Source organism: Rhinopithecus bieti, unplaced genomic scaffold, assembly GCF_001698545.2.
Source record: "Rhinopithecus bieti isolate Rb0 unplaced genomic scaffold, ASM169854v2 scaffold_52849, whole genome shotgun sequence".
Classification (NCBI taxonomy): Eukaryota; Metazoa; Chordata; class Mammalia; order Primates; family Cercopithecidae; genus Rhinopithecus; species Rhinopithecus bieti.
In genome coordinates this window covers 207,444-225,845 of record NW_016820685.1, presented here as the reverse complement: position 1 = coordinate 225,845, position 18,402 = coordinate 207,444, and the positions used below count along the sequence as shown (strand labels likewise).

Genomic DNA, 18,402 nt, shown 5'->3' with positions numbered 1-18,402 from the left:
AAAAAAAAAAAAAAAAAAAAATGTCCAATCTTGTAATATCCCACGTCCACCCTTTTCTAAGTACAGGATACTCCTGAGATTTAACTTATAATCACATTTTATCTCCTTAAGTCTACGATTATAAGCTTTTAAAAAAAGAGGCCAGGCGCGGTGGCTCAAGCCTGTAATCCCAGCACTTTGGGAGGCCGAGACGGGCGGATCATGTCAGGATATCGAGACCATCCTGAATAACGCGGTGAAATCCCGTCTCTACTAAAAAAACACAAAAAACTAGCCGGGCGAGGTGGCGGGCGCCTGTAGTCCCAGCTACTCGGGAGGCTGAGGCAGGAGAATGGCGTAAAACCCGGGAGGCGGAGCTTGCAGTGAGCTGAGATCCAGCCACTGCACTCCAGCCTGGGCAACAGACCGAGACTCCATCTCAAAAAAAAAAGGATACCAAAATTAATGTAACAAGAATTACTCAGTTTCAGTTACACAATCCCAACCTTCAATCTGCAGAAAAACCAGTATTTACGTTTGTTACATTTTCATCACTAGATGGATAAGAGGAAATGCTAGTGATTAAAACACAGAAATCTGTTTCAGGTAACTTTTTATTAAAAATAGTTTTTATATTGGATACATGTTTACAGATACCATTTTAAGAGGACCTAAGGCATACAAATGTGGGCTCTTGGCTTGCTTCACTGAGTAAAGATGAAGATACAAAAACCCAGATCTGTCTGAGGGTAGTCATTTAAAGACAGCTGCTAACGTGGAATTCTCACAATTGTTCTTTTAAGGGATATTTTAAGCCTTATTCTCTTATCGTCGTAGGTAAGCACTTGTACCATGAAAACCATAACCTGTACTTCAGGAAAATATTCACAATTCTACTACAAGAAAAGGTTCAGATGATGATTTAAATGTTTAAGACTTATGGCAGCTCTTCAGAAAGAAAAAGGAAGTCTTCATAAGATACAGAGACAGGGAGGCTGAGGCGGGTGGATCGCGAGGTCAGGAGTTCAAGACCAGCCTGGCCAAGATGGTGAAACCCAGTCTCTACTGAAAATACAAAAATTAGCCTGGCATGGTGATGGGCACCTGTAATCCCAGCTACTCAGGAGGCTGAGGCAGACAATTGCTTGAACCCAGGTGGCGGAGGTTGCAATGAGCTGAAATCGTGCCACTGCACTCCAGCCTGGGTGATGGAGCAAGACTACATCTCAAAAAAAAAAAAAAAAAAAAAAAAAAAAAGAAAATAGTACTTCCTACTAGGACTTAAAGTTACTTAAGAGGAGTCAAGAGTAATGAGGAGGGCTGGACACGGTGGGTCACACCTGTAATCCCAGCACTTTTGGAGGCCAAAGCAGGCGGATCACTTGAGGTCAGGAGTTCAAGACCAGCCTGGCCAACATGGTGAAACCCTGCCTCTACTAAAAATTAGCTGGGTGTGGTGATGGGCGCCTGTACTCCCAGCTACTCAGGAGGCTGAGGCAGGAGAATCACTAGAACCCAAAGGTGGAGGTTGCAGTGGGCTGAGATTGCGCCACTGCACTCCAGCCTGGGCAACAAGAGCGAGATTCAAACAAACAAAAAGTAACTAGGAAACTGTTTTACATGTGGGCTTATTATAAGAAGAAATTTAATAAAAGCTGAGAGATGGGTCTGGATAAAACTTGCTGATTCAAAGAAAGTGGATAGGAACTTTACTGATCTTGGTTTAAAATATCCTGAGTCACCTGCCTTATGAGGTGGAAGGTCTTTCTTTCTTATTATATGTACAACTTTAACTGAAGAGGTGAGAAAAGCTCCATACCATGATGCTTTGATTTCCCCAAGGCTTACCTTCTATAAGTAGTCAGTGATAAAGTGCCGTTGACCCGCATTTGTTTAGAATTATTTCATTAAAACTGGGGTATGACCTAGCAGTTTATAATAAATATTTATGTATAATTTTATTGCCTTTTAAAAGATACTGTAAAATTGACATATCTCAAAATGGAGTTAATTTATATTTACAACAAACCAAACACAAACATCAATTATGGAATTACAGGGTCACATTTTAATTCCTGAATTTTACAGTTTAGCATTAATATCACCACATGTATACAAATGGTGTAAAACAAGTACAGTGGTATTTTTAATACAAAATAAACATCTGTTTTATGGAAAAACTATACTTCATATCTACACAAACAGCTCATCTTTTCCAAACAGCCAAAATTAAAATTAACTACAAAATCTCCAAAACAGGGGAAACTGCTTCAGATTAAACTATTCCAGGAAAAGCGGACCCATAACACATTACAAGGGTGATCTAAAGATTGTGGCTGGAAGTACTATTAAAAATTTTTTTTCCCAATGCATTAAATTGTATTTTGGGGACATTTTTCTCACTTCGGCATGATCTCAGATCATAGATGAGCAAACTAACATTAAAATATGTACAGTTAACTTGTTGCTCTAAAAATAAAACATAACTGTTTGCCTCAATTTAATTTTAAAATTCACTTACGTACATGGAATGTGCTTTTACTCTTCTTAAAAAAGCAGCTTTCGTATCACACCCTTGTTTACAGAAAAGCTACATGTGCTGCATGCTGACGTTGACAAGTCGCTTCTTGGATCAAAATGGCTTCTACATACTAAATGCCACTTAATTCAGCACTATTCTTTGTTGGTCTGTATAAGTAACACTTTAAAACTTGTAGCTCTGGAAAGAGAGAGAACTTTACTAACAAAGCAAAAAGTGATTTCAAAGTATCTTCCACAAAAGATCGTACTGGTAGGTGGTTGAAAACATTCTGTTCTATCCACTTTCAAATTTCTAGAGAAAATCATTTTGGAATACTACTGTACTGATTCTTGGCCTTCATTGTCTCTAAAAGTGCTGATTTTAACATTATCTTAAAACTGTCCAGTTTGAATTGAGCTTGTTTTCATCAATATACATATTGAAAATTCCTGGTGCAGAAAATTCAACATGTGCTGAATATGGGGTGTACTTCCCTTCAACTACCTAAAAGGCTGAACTTTTGTTAAATCTTAAATAAATGGTCCCAACAGCTTAACTTCATTTTTTTTTTATGATAGTTGAATGTGTTTTCCATAAAAATTTCTTTTAAAAAGAGGCAACTGATTAAAACAACAACATGGTCAGCACCATTATACAAGTAATGTTATTGAGTTTACAACTGAAGTTCTGTAAAATTGTTTTTAGATCAACACCCCGAGGAGCAACCCTGCATTATTTTATCAACCTTTTCCCCTCCCCTAAACCGTCCCAAAACCTGTGACTTCCTTGCTGAGAAGCTGTCTCCCAGGTTCTGGTTATTAACGTTTGACAGCCTAAAAGGCAAACCCCTTAATTACTAGCAAGCAATGAAGTTCCTGGGAAGCCTGTTTTTTTATTAGAACTAAACTCCCTTAGCTGATATATTGAGTGTCTTTTGCTACTCCTTGTATATTTTCTAAGTTCAATTGAGAAAGCTTTCTGATTCGGATTTACAGCTCATTGAACAGTTGCAGCATTTTAAGACCACATGTTGAGGGTCCCCTAATAAATATTTTATGAGCCAAGACGAGGTCTTTTCCTGGGGGACGTTTCTTCTTCTTCATCTTCCTCTTCATCATCTGGATAATCCACTAAGCCAACCAAACTTCCCTATTGAAGAATTAAAAAAAATTTTCTTTAAACATATATAACAAAAAAGAGCTTTTAGTACAAATCCAATCACTTTTAAAGATATCAGAAATCATTTTCTAAATCATATCAGAAATTAACACATTTGAATTTGATAAAGGAACTGCTTGAAATTAGGAACGTCTGAGTACTAATTAGTAGCACTTGCAGTAACCCTTAACTTTTCTATCTGGTTCTTGGATTATTAATGATACTTCAAAACTCAATTCTGCAAAATTTTACTGTGGGAAAATGCCTACTTTTCCAAATAGGGATAACAATTATAACATTTGAAAGCTAGAAAGGACATTGGAGATGCACTAGTGCATTTCTCTAATTTTATTACCACAAGAAATCCCCTTGTAGTCTTTGTTCATCTTGTGTATATTTCATCACTAAGTACACATCATTGTTTTCATTGTGCTTTTGAAGTATAGCTTAAATGGCTGAAGATAAACACATGAAATGATTCCTATAAAATAGTAAGTAAAACATTCAGGGCTAGCTCTCTGACCAAAAGAAAAATAAGGATGAGGTAATTCGTGGTCTTGGCCTTTGATGAGGAACTTCTGTGTGAAAATCCTAGAAAAACTCTGGGTACTCTCCAGAAAATTATACATCCACAGCGTTTCATTCATTTTGAGCCAATCCCATGAAAACTTATGTCCTATAGGTTAAGAGGGCTTCTGCAAACACTGTATTTAGTTCAAACCCTTCAGACCTCTAGGAGATAAACAAATGCAACAGAAGTAACTCATTCTTTATCTAAAGTACTGAGATACCTGGTTTTACCAGAATGTAACCAAATCACTATAATATTAACCAACCAAAAAAAGGCCTCTGGGCAGCTAGAAACAGTTATCAGAAAGACTTATATACCTGTCTGAGAATCTGTTTCTCAACTTAATCACATACACATCTTAAGTCTGGATATGCAAGAAGCAACATGGCTGAATTGTTAAAAACAGGCTAACTGTAGGTCTGATGTCAAATTCTAATGACAGCACGTTTTACGTACAACAACAACAACAACAACAACAACAAAAAACAAAAACTTTGGGGGTGGGCACAGTAGCTTATGCCTGTAATTCCAGCACTTTGGGAGGCTGAGGCAGACAGGTCACCTGAGAGATCATGAGTTCAAAATCAACCTGGCCAACATGGTGAAACCCTATCTCTACTAAAAATAAAACATTAGCCTGGCGTGGTGCCAGGCACCTGTAGTCCCAGTGACTCGGGAGTCTGAGGGATGAGAATCTCTTGAACCCGGGAGGTAGAGATCGCGCCACTGCATTCCAGCCTGGGCAACAGAGCAAGACTCCATCTCAAAAAAATAAAAAAATAAAACCACAAACCCTTGGGCAAGTAGTTTAATATCTCTGCCTCAGTTTGTCTGTAAAATTGGTATAGTAGTATTTAGGCCTCAGTGAACTATTTTGAAAATTAAATTGATGGCCAGGCGCAGTGGCTCACGCCTGTAATCCTAGCATTTTGGGAGGCCAGGGTGAGTGGATCGCCTGATGTCACGAGTTCGAGTCCAGCCTAACCAACATGGTGAAACCCCGTCTCTACTAAAAATACAAAACTTAGCCAGGTGTGGTGGCGCATGCCTGTAATCCTAGCTGCTTCAGAGGCTGAGGCAGGAGAATCGCTTGAACCCAGGAGGTGGAGGTTTCAGTGAGCCAAGATGGCGCCACTGTACTCCAGCCTGGGCAATAAGAGCAAGACTCCGTCTCAAAAAAAAAACAACAACAATAAATAAATAAGTTGACAACAAAACATCTAAAGCACTTCAGCACAGTGCTTGGTATGTAGTTAGTGTTCAATAAGTGCTATTAGCTGCTATTACTACTATTGTTTTTCTATTATTTTGTTTCTAAGCCAAACAAATTGGACGAGAGGAAAAACAAAATAATTCTCGTATAAAAGGCACCAATCTGATAATTAAAACGATGACAGCAAAGTTGCAAAGTTTTAATTATGCTTAGTATTACATATCACAATATATAAACATATGTATTCCAAATGGTTAATACTTGTTTTTGCCCAAGATTAATAAATTGTCTGAAAAACTCAGTTATACAATTTGAGTTTTACTTATATTATCTCTGCAAACTAACATACATTTAAAACATGCTTACAATAAAAATAATAAAAATGCAAAATGTGAAATGTTGGAAGTAAAATGGCCTGAATCTAGAGATGCACTTTGTGAACCTGATTCCATACTTTTAATATATATCTAGAAATGTACTGTTTTAAAATAGCAGATTGAAATTATACTTACTCTTTTACAATCATGTTCATATAAAAAAAAGCTTTTGATGTCAGGACATAAAGTTCCATTTCATTGTTTTAAACTCTTGCATTCCATGGTATGAATATATATATATTTTTATAGTCTTGCTCTGTTGCCCGGGCTAAAGTGCAGTTGTGAGATCTCAGTTCTCCAGGGTGCAAGTGATTCTTGTGCCTCAGTCACCCAAGTAGCTTGGACTACATGCACGCACCAACATGGCTGGCTAACTTTTGTATTTTTAGTAGACACGGGGTTTCACCGTGTCTTTCACCAGGCTGGCCTTGAACTCCTGGCCTCAAGTGATCTGCCTGCCTCAGCCTCCCAAAGTGTTGGGATTACAGGAATGAGCCACCATGCCCAGCTTCTCATATACTTTAATTCCTGAGTTTCTGGTGGGACATTTGGGTTGTTTTTGCAGGGTATTTACGTAAGAAATTTAAAAAGTAAATACCAGCAAAGAAAACAGGAGAAGAGAAAACAGCAGTTTAGAGTTGCCAGAGCATTTCTGGAAAAGAGAAATCAGAGGCAAGGCAACTCATAAAACAAGAAGAAGCCAAGAACTAAGTATTTGCAGAGGGATACAGAAACGAGAAACTGGCGTGTCTTAAGAGAACCCCAGAAAGAAGCTAGGCAGTAAAGGCACCAAAATACTGGGGAAAGCAGGGAAGACAGTTAAATTATAGTAAAACAGATAACTGGGTCATTGATTCTACACCTCTGACAGCCAGGAGATTTCTGTCCCTCCACCATCACCAACTATAGGGAATTCTACAGAGAAAATGACTCTATAAAGAATAAACTCTATAGAGAATGTAATGAACTTTACAGAGCAAAGGACCGTATATTTCAAGATTTTAGGCAAAGAAAAGGGCATGGGTAAGGCCAGGCTGAAAATGAAAGAATACATTTAAATTTTGTATACTGAGCAGACATGCTACCCTACAATAAGCTTTGCTATGTAGGCTCTCAGAACACTAACAACCACGCTTATACTTACAAGGTGTAAGAGACTAGCTTTGTCTGTAAAAATTAGATGGCTTCACAGAAGGGGTGTGGGGGGAACTACAAACAACTAACACCTCCCCCAAAAAGCAGGGCACTAAGTCCATACCATAAAGTCAACTTTTTAAAGTGTGTAATTTTCACACACCATAAACTCACCCTTTTAGAGCATATAATTTAGTGGCTTTAGTATATTCACAAGTCATGTAATCACTCACCACTAATTCCAGAACATTTCCATCATTTCACCCACCAAAAAAGTCCCCCAAAACAGTCCTCATTCCCCCACCACACCCCCCGCCACCCAGCTCTTGGCAACCACTAACTTACTTTGTTTCCGTGGATTTGCTTATTCTGGACAGTTCATATAAATGGAATCATATAATATGTGGTTTTTTGGTGACTGGTTTACTTCAATTACCACAATGTTTTCAAAGTTAATCTATGCTTAGCATATCAGGACTTTATTCCTTTTTATGGCCAAATAATATCCACTGTATGAATATGCCGCATTTTGTGTATCCATTCATCATAAGCTGAGAGACATCTGCGTTATTCCCACTTTTTGGCTATTATGAACAATGCTGCTATTAACATTCATACACAAGTTTTACAGTGGACACGTTTTTAGTTTTCTTATATACCTAGGAAATGAGGTAGTTGGGTCATATGGTAACTCTGGGTCATACGGTACTCTGACTTTTTAGGGAACCTCCTGACTATACTCCAAAGCTGCTATACCATTTATTTATTTATTTATTTATTTACTTATTTATTTTTTGAGACATGGTCTCACTCTGTTGCCCAGGCTGGAGTGCAGTGATGTGATCTCAGCTCATTGCAACCTCTGCACGCTGGGCTCAAGTGATCCTACCACCTCAGCCTCCCGAGGGACCACAGTCATGTGCCACCATGTCCAGCTAATTTTTGTAGAGACGGGGTTTTGCCATGTTGCCCAGGCTGGTCTCGAGCTCCTGGGCTCACGTGATCCTCCTGCCTCGGATCTCCGAAAGTGCTGGGATTACAGGCATGAGACTCTGCACCTGGCCTGTTGTGCTACTTTATATTCTCACTAGCAACGGATGTCACAGTTTACATTCTTGCTAACACTTGTTTTTGTGCATCTTTTTTATTATAGCTATCCTAGAGGATGTGAAATGCTATCATATTGTGATTTTGATTTGCATTTCCCTTACTAATGATGTTAAACATCTTTCCACATGCTTACATGGGCCACTTGTGTATCTTCTTTGCAGAAATGTCTATTAAAATCCTTTGCCCATTTTAAAACTGGGTTGTCATGCTGAGCTGTAAGAGTTCTTTATATATTCTGGATACCAGTTACTTATCAGATATATCATTTACAAATATTTCTTCCCATTTTGTGGATTGTCTTTTCAATTTATGGTAGTATCCTTTGAGTACAACATTTTTAAATTTTGATAGAGTCCAATTTATTATTTTTCTTTTGTCACTTGTGGTATTTGTGTCATATTCTATGAAATCATTGCCTAAATCCAAGGTCATAGACATTTATGCTTTTTTTTAAAAAAAGAGCTTTAGACTTACAACTTTTACATTTGGATCTTTTCATCCATTGTGAGAGTTTTGTATATGATGTGAGATAGGCCTCTAACTTCATTCTTCTGCATGTGGATATACAGTTGTAACATTTATTGAAAAGGGTATTCTGGCCAGGCGCAGTGGCTCACACCTGTAATCCCAGCACTCTGGGAGGCCGAGGCAGGCAGATCACGAGGTCAGGAGATCAAGACCATCCTGGCTAACACAGTGAAACCCCGTCTCTACTAAAAATACAAAAAATTAGCCAAGTGTGGCGGGCGCCTGTAGTCCCAGCTACTCAGGAGGCTGAGGTAGGAGAACGGCATGAACTGCGAGGCGGAGCTTGTAGTGAGCCAAGATTTCGCCACTGCACTCCAGCCTGGGCGACAGAGCGAGACTCCGTCTCAAAAAAAAAAAAAAAAAGAAAGAAAAGAGTACTCTTTCCTCCATCAAATTGTCTTGGCACTCTTATTAAAATCTGCCTTTTTTTTTTTTTCATTAAAGGAAATCCTAAGATTACCACTTGAGTAGTTTCCAATGTGAATGAAAGGATCAAAATAAATGACAACAATAACCTATGAAAAAGCACTTTGGGAAGCCGAGGTCGGGGAATCACTTGAGGCCAGGAATTCCTGATGAGCCTGGCCAACATGGTGAAACCCCATCTCTACTGAAAATACAAAAATTAGCCATGCATGGTGTCGCACACCTGTAATCCTACAACATTATAATAAATGCACATTCTATACAGAAATACACATGTATATGAAACGATGTATGTAAGTGGTCACACATTGCAGCAATGATTATAACTACAAAAAGCTGGAAACAACTTGAATGCCCATCGATAGAGGCTAATTATAAATTAAGGTATATCCATACTTTTGAGTTCTATGCAGGAAATCTCTAATGTCCTGATATGCGGAATTCACCAAGATAAATTTGCTACATAAAAAAGTAAGATAACAGGTTTCTCTACTGTGAGTCTGTGACAAGTGTTTATTTTAGTATCCACAAATGGCTTCTCATTCTGATTTTATATTTTTCCTCATAGAAAACATGCAAGTTTTACAGTTACACAACTAAAGAAGTATTTTGTGTCTTTATGGCATTTATATCATAAAAACAAATGTTTTGTTTAAATTCATTACTAGCTAATGTCTAGCCAGCCTTCAACTATAGCAATTAACACTGTTGGTGAAACTGGCTAAAACAAAGGGCAACTGGTGATAAAGAATCTGCCACCCCTTAGGAATGTGGGCACACTTTGTTAAGAAGACTGAGAGCAAATTAAAGTGGTGCTTAACTTCTGTCAACTCCTATCTTGCTTAATTTCAAAATTCTGTGTCTACAGTGATTGAGCAACTGTTTTCCGAGAACATTGTTTTATCCCCGTCTCTAAAAGGATGTATAACAGATGTATTCTGTAATCTGCTGTTAGTGTCAAGAAGAGTGAAAAGGTGTTGGTGTTTGCATTTAATTTTGCTCATTCATAAGTAAATTATCTGGAAGGATAATAAAACTCAGGGAAATATATAGAAAAAAATATATATATATATGATAAAAATATCTAATACTATATTAACGAAAAATATAAAATAAATAGAAAACGAAAATGACAGGATATAAAAGTAGGAATAGAAAAGGTATGCAGTATTGACATATTATTAGAAATAAAAGACACAGCTAAAAGAGTTCAAAGGGGTCTTTGTGGAGGGGAACAGAGGGACTGATTTTTTTCTAATATAAACTTGCCTTTCGGTAATATTTGACTTTTGAAAGTAAGTGCATGTATTACTTCGATTTGAAAAAAAAAAAAAAGAAAAGCTAACATACATTGAGAAGGTGTTAAGCAGTGTCCTCAGCATTTATACATTTGTTAAATAATTTAATCTTCCCAACAAGCTTATAAAGTAGCTACTATTTTATTCCTTTTTAAAACAAGAAAGTCAGCCAGGCATGCTGGCTAACTCCTGTTAATCTTAACACTTTGGGAGGCTGAGCAGGACTGCTTGAGCCCAGCAGTCTGAGACCAGCCTGGGCAACATGGCGAAAACCCATCTCTACCAAAAATACAAAAATTAGCCAGGCATAGTGGCATGCACCTGCATCCCCAGCTACTCGGGAGGCTGAGATGGGAGGATCAGTTGAGCCCAGGAGGTAGGGGAGGCAGTGAGCTGTGATCACACCACTGCACTCCAGGCTGGGTGACAGAGTGAGACTCTGTCGCAACAACAACAACCTGGAAGCAGGAAGTTAGGCAGCTTAAGGCCCAGAGAGATTAAATAACTTATTCAAGGTGATACAGCTAGAAAGAGGCAGAGTCAATATTTGAACCCAAACAATACAACTCTATGGCAAATACTCTTTTTTGAGACAGGGTATCACTCTCTTGCTCAGGCTGGAGTGCAGTGGCAAGATCATGGCTCACTGAAGTCTCCACCTCTCAGGCTCAACCAACTCTCCTGCCTAAGACTCTTGAGTAGCTGGAACCACAGGTGTGTGCCACCACACCCAGCTAATATTTTAATACTTTTTGTAGAGATGGCGTCTCACCTTGTTGCCCAGACTGGTCTTGGACTCCTGGGCTCAAGCGATCCTCCTGCCTTGGCCTCCCACAGTGCTAGGATTACAGGTGTAAGCCACTGTGCCCAGCCCAAACATTCTTAATGTAGTGTCACAATATCACTCTAAATTGTCCTACCATAAAGTTGAAAATTAATTTTAAAATTTTCCAGTTAAAAAACATAAAATGTATTTCAAATACAGAATACCATGAAAATGCTATTGTCAAAAGCCTATCTCACTATACTACTTGAATGAAAATTCTTCATTTTTGTAAAATAAACTTAGACTTATATTTTGTGTTCCAAACAAGAGGCATTCCTTCAGTAAGGTGTGCACTACCATGGTGTTTCTGCTTGTCTTTCTATCTTTATACAATAGTTGTCCCATATTTATGCCTTTTATTTTAAGCCACTCCTTTTGGGGAAAAGGATGATTTCATATAACATATGAACAAGAAAATGTTTCATATAAAATTTAAACTTGTTTATAAAAAAAGGTAACCAAGGGAAACACATTTGTTATAAGAACAACAGAAAGTCTAATATCCTTAACTAAAGATTCATCAACAATAATATAATCCAATTTGCAGAGAAGAGCAGATTCAAAAGGCTAATATTTAGCCTTACTACTAATAAAGTATACACAATTGGAAATGAGATATTATATACTGTCTCCCCTACCTACCTGGCAAATACTAAAAATAATTATAGCGCTGGCAAAGCTGCAATTGGCCAGGCACACTCACACACAGTTTATAGTAACATAAACTGGCACAGACTTTGTGAAGATGAATGTGACCGTATGTATGAAGATATTCTACTACTCACCTATCCAAGAAAATAATTTAAAATGCAGTAACACTAAGTAGTCAGTGAAATATTAAAAATAGAATGGGGGACAAGGAGGAAGGATGCTTACATTTATTATCATAAGCCTAAATAAAATGAAATTCTCCTTGGGAGGCCGAGGTGGGTGGATCATGAGGTTAAGAGATCGAGACCACCCTGGCCAACACGGTGAAACCCTGTCTCTACTAAAAATACAAAAATTAGCTGGGTGTGGTGGCGTGCGCCTATAGTCCCAGCTACTTGGGAGGCTGAGGCAGGAGAATTGCTTGAACTCGGGAGGCGGAGGTTGCAGTCAGCCGAGATCACTCCACTGCACACCAGCCTGGCGACAGAGTGAGACTCTGTCTCAAAAAATAAAATAAAATAAAATAAAATAAATAAAATAAAATTCTACAATCAACAATGTTTTGATAACAAAAATTCTATTGAAATTGTTTTGATTATCCAAATTTTTTTCAGTAAACATGAAAAAATCTCACAGATGGGAAAAGCAAAGTTTGTGTGTAATGCTGTTTCACCTACCTTGGTGGCTGTTACTGACGTAGCCAAGTTTGTGGTTTTGGAAGAGGATCCATTAGAAGTTGCTGGTGTTGTCTGAGCCACTACAGATTTACTGTTTGTTCCATTAGCAGCACTGGCAGAGTGGGAGAAAGTAAATTTGAAGCCACCAGGAGATGTCCTTTTGGGAAGGTTTTCCTTGTCTTCACTTTCTTTTGCTAAAGCAAAAGTAAAATTTTGAACATATATCAATAAATACTGCTAAGTCAAAACATCTAAAAAGAGCAATAATTTAAAAACTTATAAAACATTGCTGCCTGGGCACGGTGGCTCACGCCTGTAATCCCAACACTTTGGGAGGCTGAGGTGGGCAGATCACCCGAGGCCAGAGTTCGAGACCAGCCTGACCAACATGGAAAAACCCCGTCTTTACTAAAAATACAAAATTAGCTGGGTGTGGTGGCATATGTCTATAATCCCAGCTACTTGGGAGGCTGAAGCAGGAGAATCACTTGAACCCGGGAGGCAGAGGTTGTGGTGAGCCGAGATCATACCATTGCACTCCAGCCTGGGCAACAAGAGCGAAACTCTGTCTCAAAAAAAAAAAAAGAAAAAAGAAAAAAAAATTGCCTTTGTTTCCTAAGAACTTTTTTAAAAGTAGAGCATGATGTGTACAGTGATGATATGGTTTGGCTCTGTGTCCCCCCCTCAAATCTCAAATCAAATTGTAATCCCCACGTGTCAGGGGAGGGACTTGCTGAGAGGTGACTGGATCATGGGGTGGATTTCCCCTTGCTGTTCTTGTGACAGTGAGTTCTCACGAGATCTGGTTGTTCTAAAGGGTGGCATGTCCCCCCTTGCTCTCTCTCTCCTGCTGCCATGTAAGACACGCCTTGTTTCCCATTCACCTTCCACCACAAGTCTCCTGAGGCCCCCCCAGCTATGTGGAATTGTAAGTCAATTATACCTCTTTTCTTCATAAATTACACAGTCTCAGGTAGTTCTTTAGAGCAGTGTGAAAACAAACTAACACAGAAAATTGGTACCAGGAATGGGGTACTGCTATAAAGATACCTGAAAATGGCAGGGCGCAGTGGCTCACACCTATAATCCCAGCACTTTGGGAGGCTGAGGAGGGTGGATCACTTGAGGTCAGGAGTTCAAGACCAGCCTGGCCAACATGATGAAACCTCTTCTCTATTAAAAATACAAAATTAGCTGGGGGTGGTGGCACACACCTATAATCCCAGCTGCTCTGGTGGCTGAGGCAGGAGAACCGCTTGAACCCTGGAGGCAGTGGTTGCAGCAAGCCGAGATTATGCCACTGAACACCAGCCTGGGTGACAGAGTGAGACTCCATCTCAAAAAAAAGATACCTGAAAATGTGGAAGCAACTTTGGAACCGGGTAATAGGCAGAGGTTGGAACAATTTGGAGGTCTTAGAAAAAGACAAGAAGATATGGGAAAGTCTGGAACTTCCAAAAGACTTGTTGACTGGTTTTGACCAAAATGCTGACAGTGATATGGACAATGAAGTCTAGGCTGAGGAGGTCTCAGATGGAGGTAAGGAACTTATTTGGAACTGGAGTAAAGGTCATAGTTGCTATGCTTTAGCAAAGAGACTGGCAGCATTTTGCCCCTGCCCTAGAGATCTGTGGAACTTGAGAGAGACGATTTAGGGTATCTGGTGGAAAAATCTCTAAGCAGCAAAGCATTCAAGTGGTGGCCTGGGCTGGGCACGGCACGGGGCTCATGCCTGTAATCCCAGCACTCTGGGAGGCTGAGGCGGGTGGATTACTTGAGGTCAGGAGTTCAAGACCAGCTTGGCCAACATGGTGAAACCCTGTCTCTACTAAAAATACAAAAATTAGCTGGTGGTCATGGTGGCACACACCTGTAGTCCCAGCTACTTGGGAGGCTGAGGCAGGAGAATCAGTTGAACCTGGGAGGCAGAGGGTGCAGTGAGCTGAGATCATGCCACTGCATTCCAGCCTGGGCGACAGAGACTCCGTCTCAAAAAAAAAAAAAAAAAAAAAAAAAAAAAAAAAAAAAATAGCCTTCTGGCTGTTTCTAAAAGTGTATGCTCATATGCATGAAGAGATAGCCTGAAATTAGAATTTATATTTAAAAGGGAGCAGAGCATAAGGTTTGGAAAACTTGCAGCCTTACCATGCAGTAGAAAAGAAAAACCCATTTTCTGGGGAGAAATTCAAGCTGGGCTGCAGAAATCTGAATAAGTAACAAGGAGCCAAATGTTAATTCACAGGCCCAGAGGCCTAGGAGGGAAAAATGGTTTTGTGAACTGGGCCCAGGGACCTACTGCTCTGTGCAGTCTTGGGACACTCTGCATCCCAGGTGCTGCAGCTCTAGTCATGGCTAAAAGGAGCCAAGGTACAGCTTGGGCCATGGCTTTAGAGGGTGCAAGCCCCAAGTCTTGGTGGCTTCCATGTGATGCTGGGCCTGTGGGTGTGCAGAAGGCAAGAACTGAGGTTTGGTAACCTCTGATTCTCAAACCATCTAGATTTCAGAAGACATATAGAAATGCCTGGATGTCTAGGCAGAAATCTGCTGCAGGGGCAGAGCTCTTATGAAGAACCTACTAGGGCAGTGCAGAAGGGAAATGTGAGGTTGCAGCCCCCACACAGTGTCCCCACTGGGATACTGCCTAGTGCAGTCATGAGAAGAGGGCCATCATCCTCCAGACTCCAGAACAGTAGATCCACCAACAGCTTGCACCATGTACCTGGAAAAGCCACAGGCATGCAGCTATGGGGGCTGTACCCAGCAGAGCCATAGGGGCAGAGCCAGCCGGGGCCTTGGGAGCCTACCTGTTGTATCAGCATGCCCTGGTGTTAGACATGGAGTCAAAGGACACGATTTTGGAGCTTTAAGATTCAAAGACTACCCTGCTGGGCTTCGGACTTGCCCAGGGCCTATAGCCCCTTTGATTTGGCCAATTTCTCCCATTTGGAATGGGAGCATTTACCCAATGTCTGTACCCTCATTGTATCTTGGAGGTAACTAACTTTTTTCTTCTTTTATAGGCTCATAGGCAGAAGGGATTTACCTTGTCTCATATGAGACTTTGTGCTTGGACTTTTGAGTTAATGCTGGAATGAGTTATGACTTTGGGGGACTGTTGGGAAGGCATGATTGGTTTTGAAATGTAAAAAGGACATGAGATTAGGGAGGGGCCAAGGTGGAATGTTAAGGTTTGGCTCTTGTCCCCACCCAAATCTCATTGTGAATTGTAATTGTGTTGGAGGAGATGATTGAATCATGGAGGCAGAATACCCCCTTGCTATTTTTGTTAGTGAGTTCTCATGATATCTAGTTGTTTAAAAGTGTGTGGCACATCGGTCGGGCTTGGTGGCTCATGCTTGTAATCCCAGCACTTTGGGAGGCCAAGGCGGGTGAATCATCTGAGGCCAGGAGTTCGAGACCAGCCTGGCCAACATGGTGAAACCCCATCTCTATTGAAAATGTAAAAATTAGCTGGGTGTGGTGGTGCATGCCTGTAATCCCAACTACTTGGGAGGCAGGAGAATCGTCTGAACCCAGGAGGCAGAGGTTGCAGTGAGCTGAGATCACAGCATTGCACTTCAGCCTGGGCAACAAGAGTGAGACTACATCTCAAAAAGCAAACAAACAAACAAACAAAAGTGTGTGGCACCTCCTTCCTTCACACTCTCTGTCTCCCGCTCCATCATGGTTAAGATATGCTTGCTTTCCTTGCGTCTTCAACCATGACTGTAAGTTTCCCGAAGCCTTTCAGCCATGTTTCCTGTTAAGCCTAAGGAACCGTGAGTCGATCAAACCTCTTTTCTTCATAAACTACCCAGTTTTAGGTAGTTCTTTATAACAGTATTAAACGAACTAATACAAGTGATAAGTCTTTATCAGCTAGAATCTTAGAAATCTCAGTATTAGGAAGGACCTTACGGATCATAACAAAATTAGCCATCCTATGCTAGAACTCTACATTGTGGTATCTAGCATATCCATCTAAAATCTCATGAGCTGTCTGACTCTTCCTTTTATTGTCTCCTTGTAGCTTCCACTCACTGATTCTACACTTCTTTACTCATTGTAAAAACCTAGTAATCTCTCTCAGAAGTCAATATTCCAAATGCCTAATGACAATGATCAAGTCTGTAAGTCCTAAATATTCCAGGTTCCTTTTTCTGTTTGTTTTATGACATAGGTGTCCAATCCCTTTTAACATCTGGTTACTATTTTTATATATGATTCTTAACAGTGTCTCACTCAACACTGAACTTCAAATATGGCTGTATTGCCTCTTTTGACTGTAGTCAGGGCAGTACCTATAATGAGTAAAGGCAGAAGAATTTGTCTAGCAAAGGTATCCATTCCTTAGGACATTTTAATAGGCTTTTTGCTCCACCACGCTGAGACAAAAAAAACTTATTAAATTAATGAGTTGAAAATGAGTAGGAGCAATAGTTTCAAAGAAAATGTAATAAATAAATTTTCTGAGAATTGCCTTCAGAAAATGTCACATTTAAAATCACAAACTTACATAATAAATCCAAGAAAGGCTTTTATCTTCTAAGACATACATTTTTTTGTTTTTGTTTTTGAGATAGGGTCTTTCTCTGTTACCAGGCTAGAGTGCAGTGGCAGCTCATGGCTCACTGCAGCTTCGACCTCCTGGGCTCAAGTGATCCTCCAGCCTCAGCCTTCCTAGTAGCTGGGACTCCAGGTAAGTGCCACTGTGCCCATCTAATTTTTGTGTTTTTTTGTAGAGACAGGGTTTTACCATGCTACCCAGGGTCGTCTGGAACTCCTGGGCTCAAATGATCCACCTGCCTCAGCCTCCCAAAGTGCTGGGATTACAGACGTGAGCCACCATGCCCAGCAAGGTATAAATTTTAATTAAATATTTAAATGACATAGACAGGGCAGTATTCCAAAAAATGGTAATTCCTCAGGCCACAGAAATAAAATGACTAGTTCTTTTGAAAGATATAGTACTAGCAAGATCTTCATTTTATAAAACAAGTTAAGCACATCTAAAAGCCAGGGGAAGTTTTACTTTTTCACTTCTCTTGATAGTATATCTTTATGCAACTTTTGTAATTTTAAAATTTCAAAGAGCAAAGTTACTTGTTTGAGTTCAGTTTATCAGCTGTAAAAGACACAGGCAAAGTACTCTAGAAGGTTTCTATGAAGCTATATGGTCTCTGTTATTACTGAGAATTTCAGTATAGAAATAAAGCCAAGACTATTCACAGAAAGAAAAGTATAAGTAGATAACTCAATTTCTAACTAGCAAATTAATAGCATTACAAAATGGCAAGTTTGAAGAGAAACATTTTAAACATGAAAAGAATTCCCAGACAGATTGGGAAAAAGTACATAATTTTAAAAGAACACAATTTGGTATAAAATTCTTTTCTTGCTTTATAAACTACAAACCTACCTTCACAAGCAACAAAGTAATTTCTACACTAAACAAGAGGGTACACTGTGCAAAAATTCAGAATTTGAATACCTTTTTTAGTCTCCATAAACTTTTCATAATTATCTGGAAAATCATCTTCTGGTTTAGATTTTTCCACTGGTGCCACAATCACTTTTCCTTCCTCTTCTTCATCTTCATTAAACCACATTTCTTCATCTTCTTCCAAGGCTTTTGCATCTCTGCGAAATCTGTTACTACGCAATATAGATGGTACACTGTAAGAAATATATCACAAATACTGAGTAGTGATTTAAAGGTCACGATCAGATTGAATTGAAGGAAAGATATGTATAACCAAGAGGAACTGAAGTAATTTTAACTGACTATAATTTATATCAAAATAATCTCTGTAATGATAGAAGATGTAGCCAGAGAACACTCCAAAATATTTTAGAACGTTGTAAACTAAATATTCTTCTTAAGTTACAATCTTCTTAATAAAAAAATTAAACTAAATATTCTTCTTAAGTTA

At 39.3% G+C, this 18,402-nt stretch overlaps 1 protein-coding gene across 1 annotated transcript in view; it reads right to left on the bottom strand.

Annotated features, from left to right (window-relative positions):
* Window positions 1–2,024: 2,024 nt before the first annotated feature.
* The window catches only part of PPP4R3B (protein phosphatase 4 regulatory subunit 3B), a 72,783-nt gene continuing 56,405 nt past the window's right edge, over window positions 2,025–18,402 (bottom strand). Inside the window, exons 14-16 of the mRNA XM_017859889.1 lie at window positions 17,961–18,152; window positions 12,470–12,663; window positions 2,025–3,649 (exon numbers count right to left, since the gene is read on the bottom strand). Coding sequence (XP_017715378.1) covers window positions 3,554–3,649; window positions 12,470–12,663; window positions 17,961–18,152 — 482 coding nt within the window. The 3' untranslated portion in view covers window positions 2,025–3,553. The remainder of the gene's footprint in view (window positions 3,650–12,469; window positions 12,664–17,960; window positions 18,153–18,402) is intronic.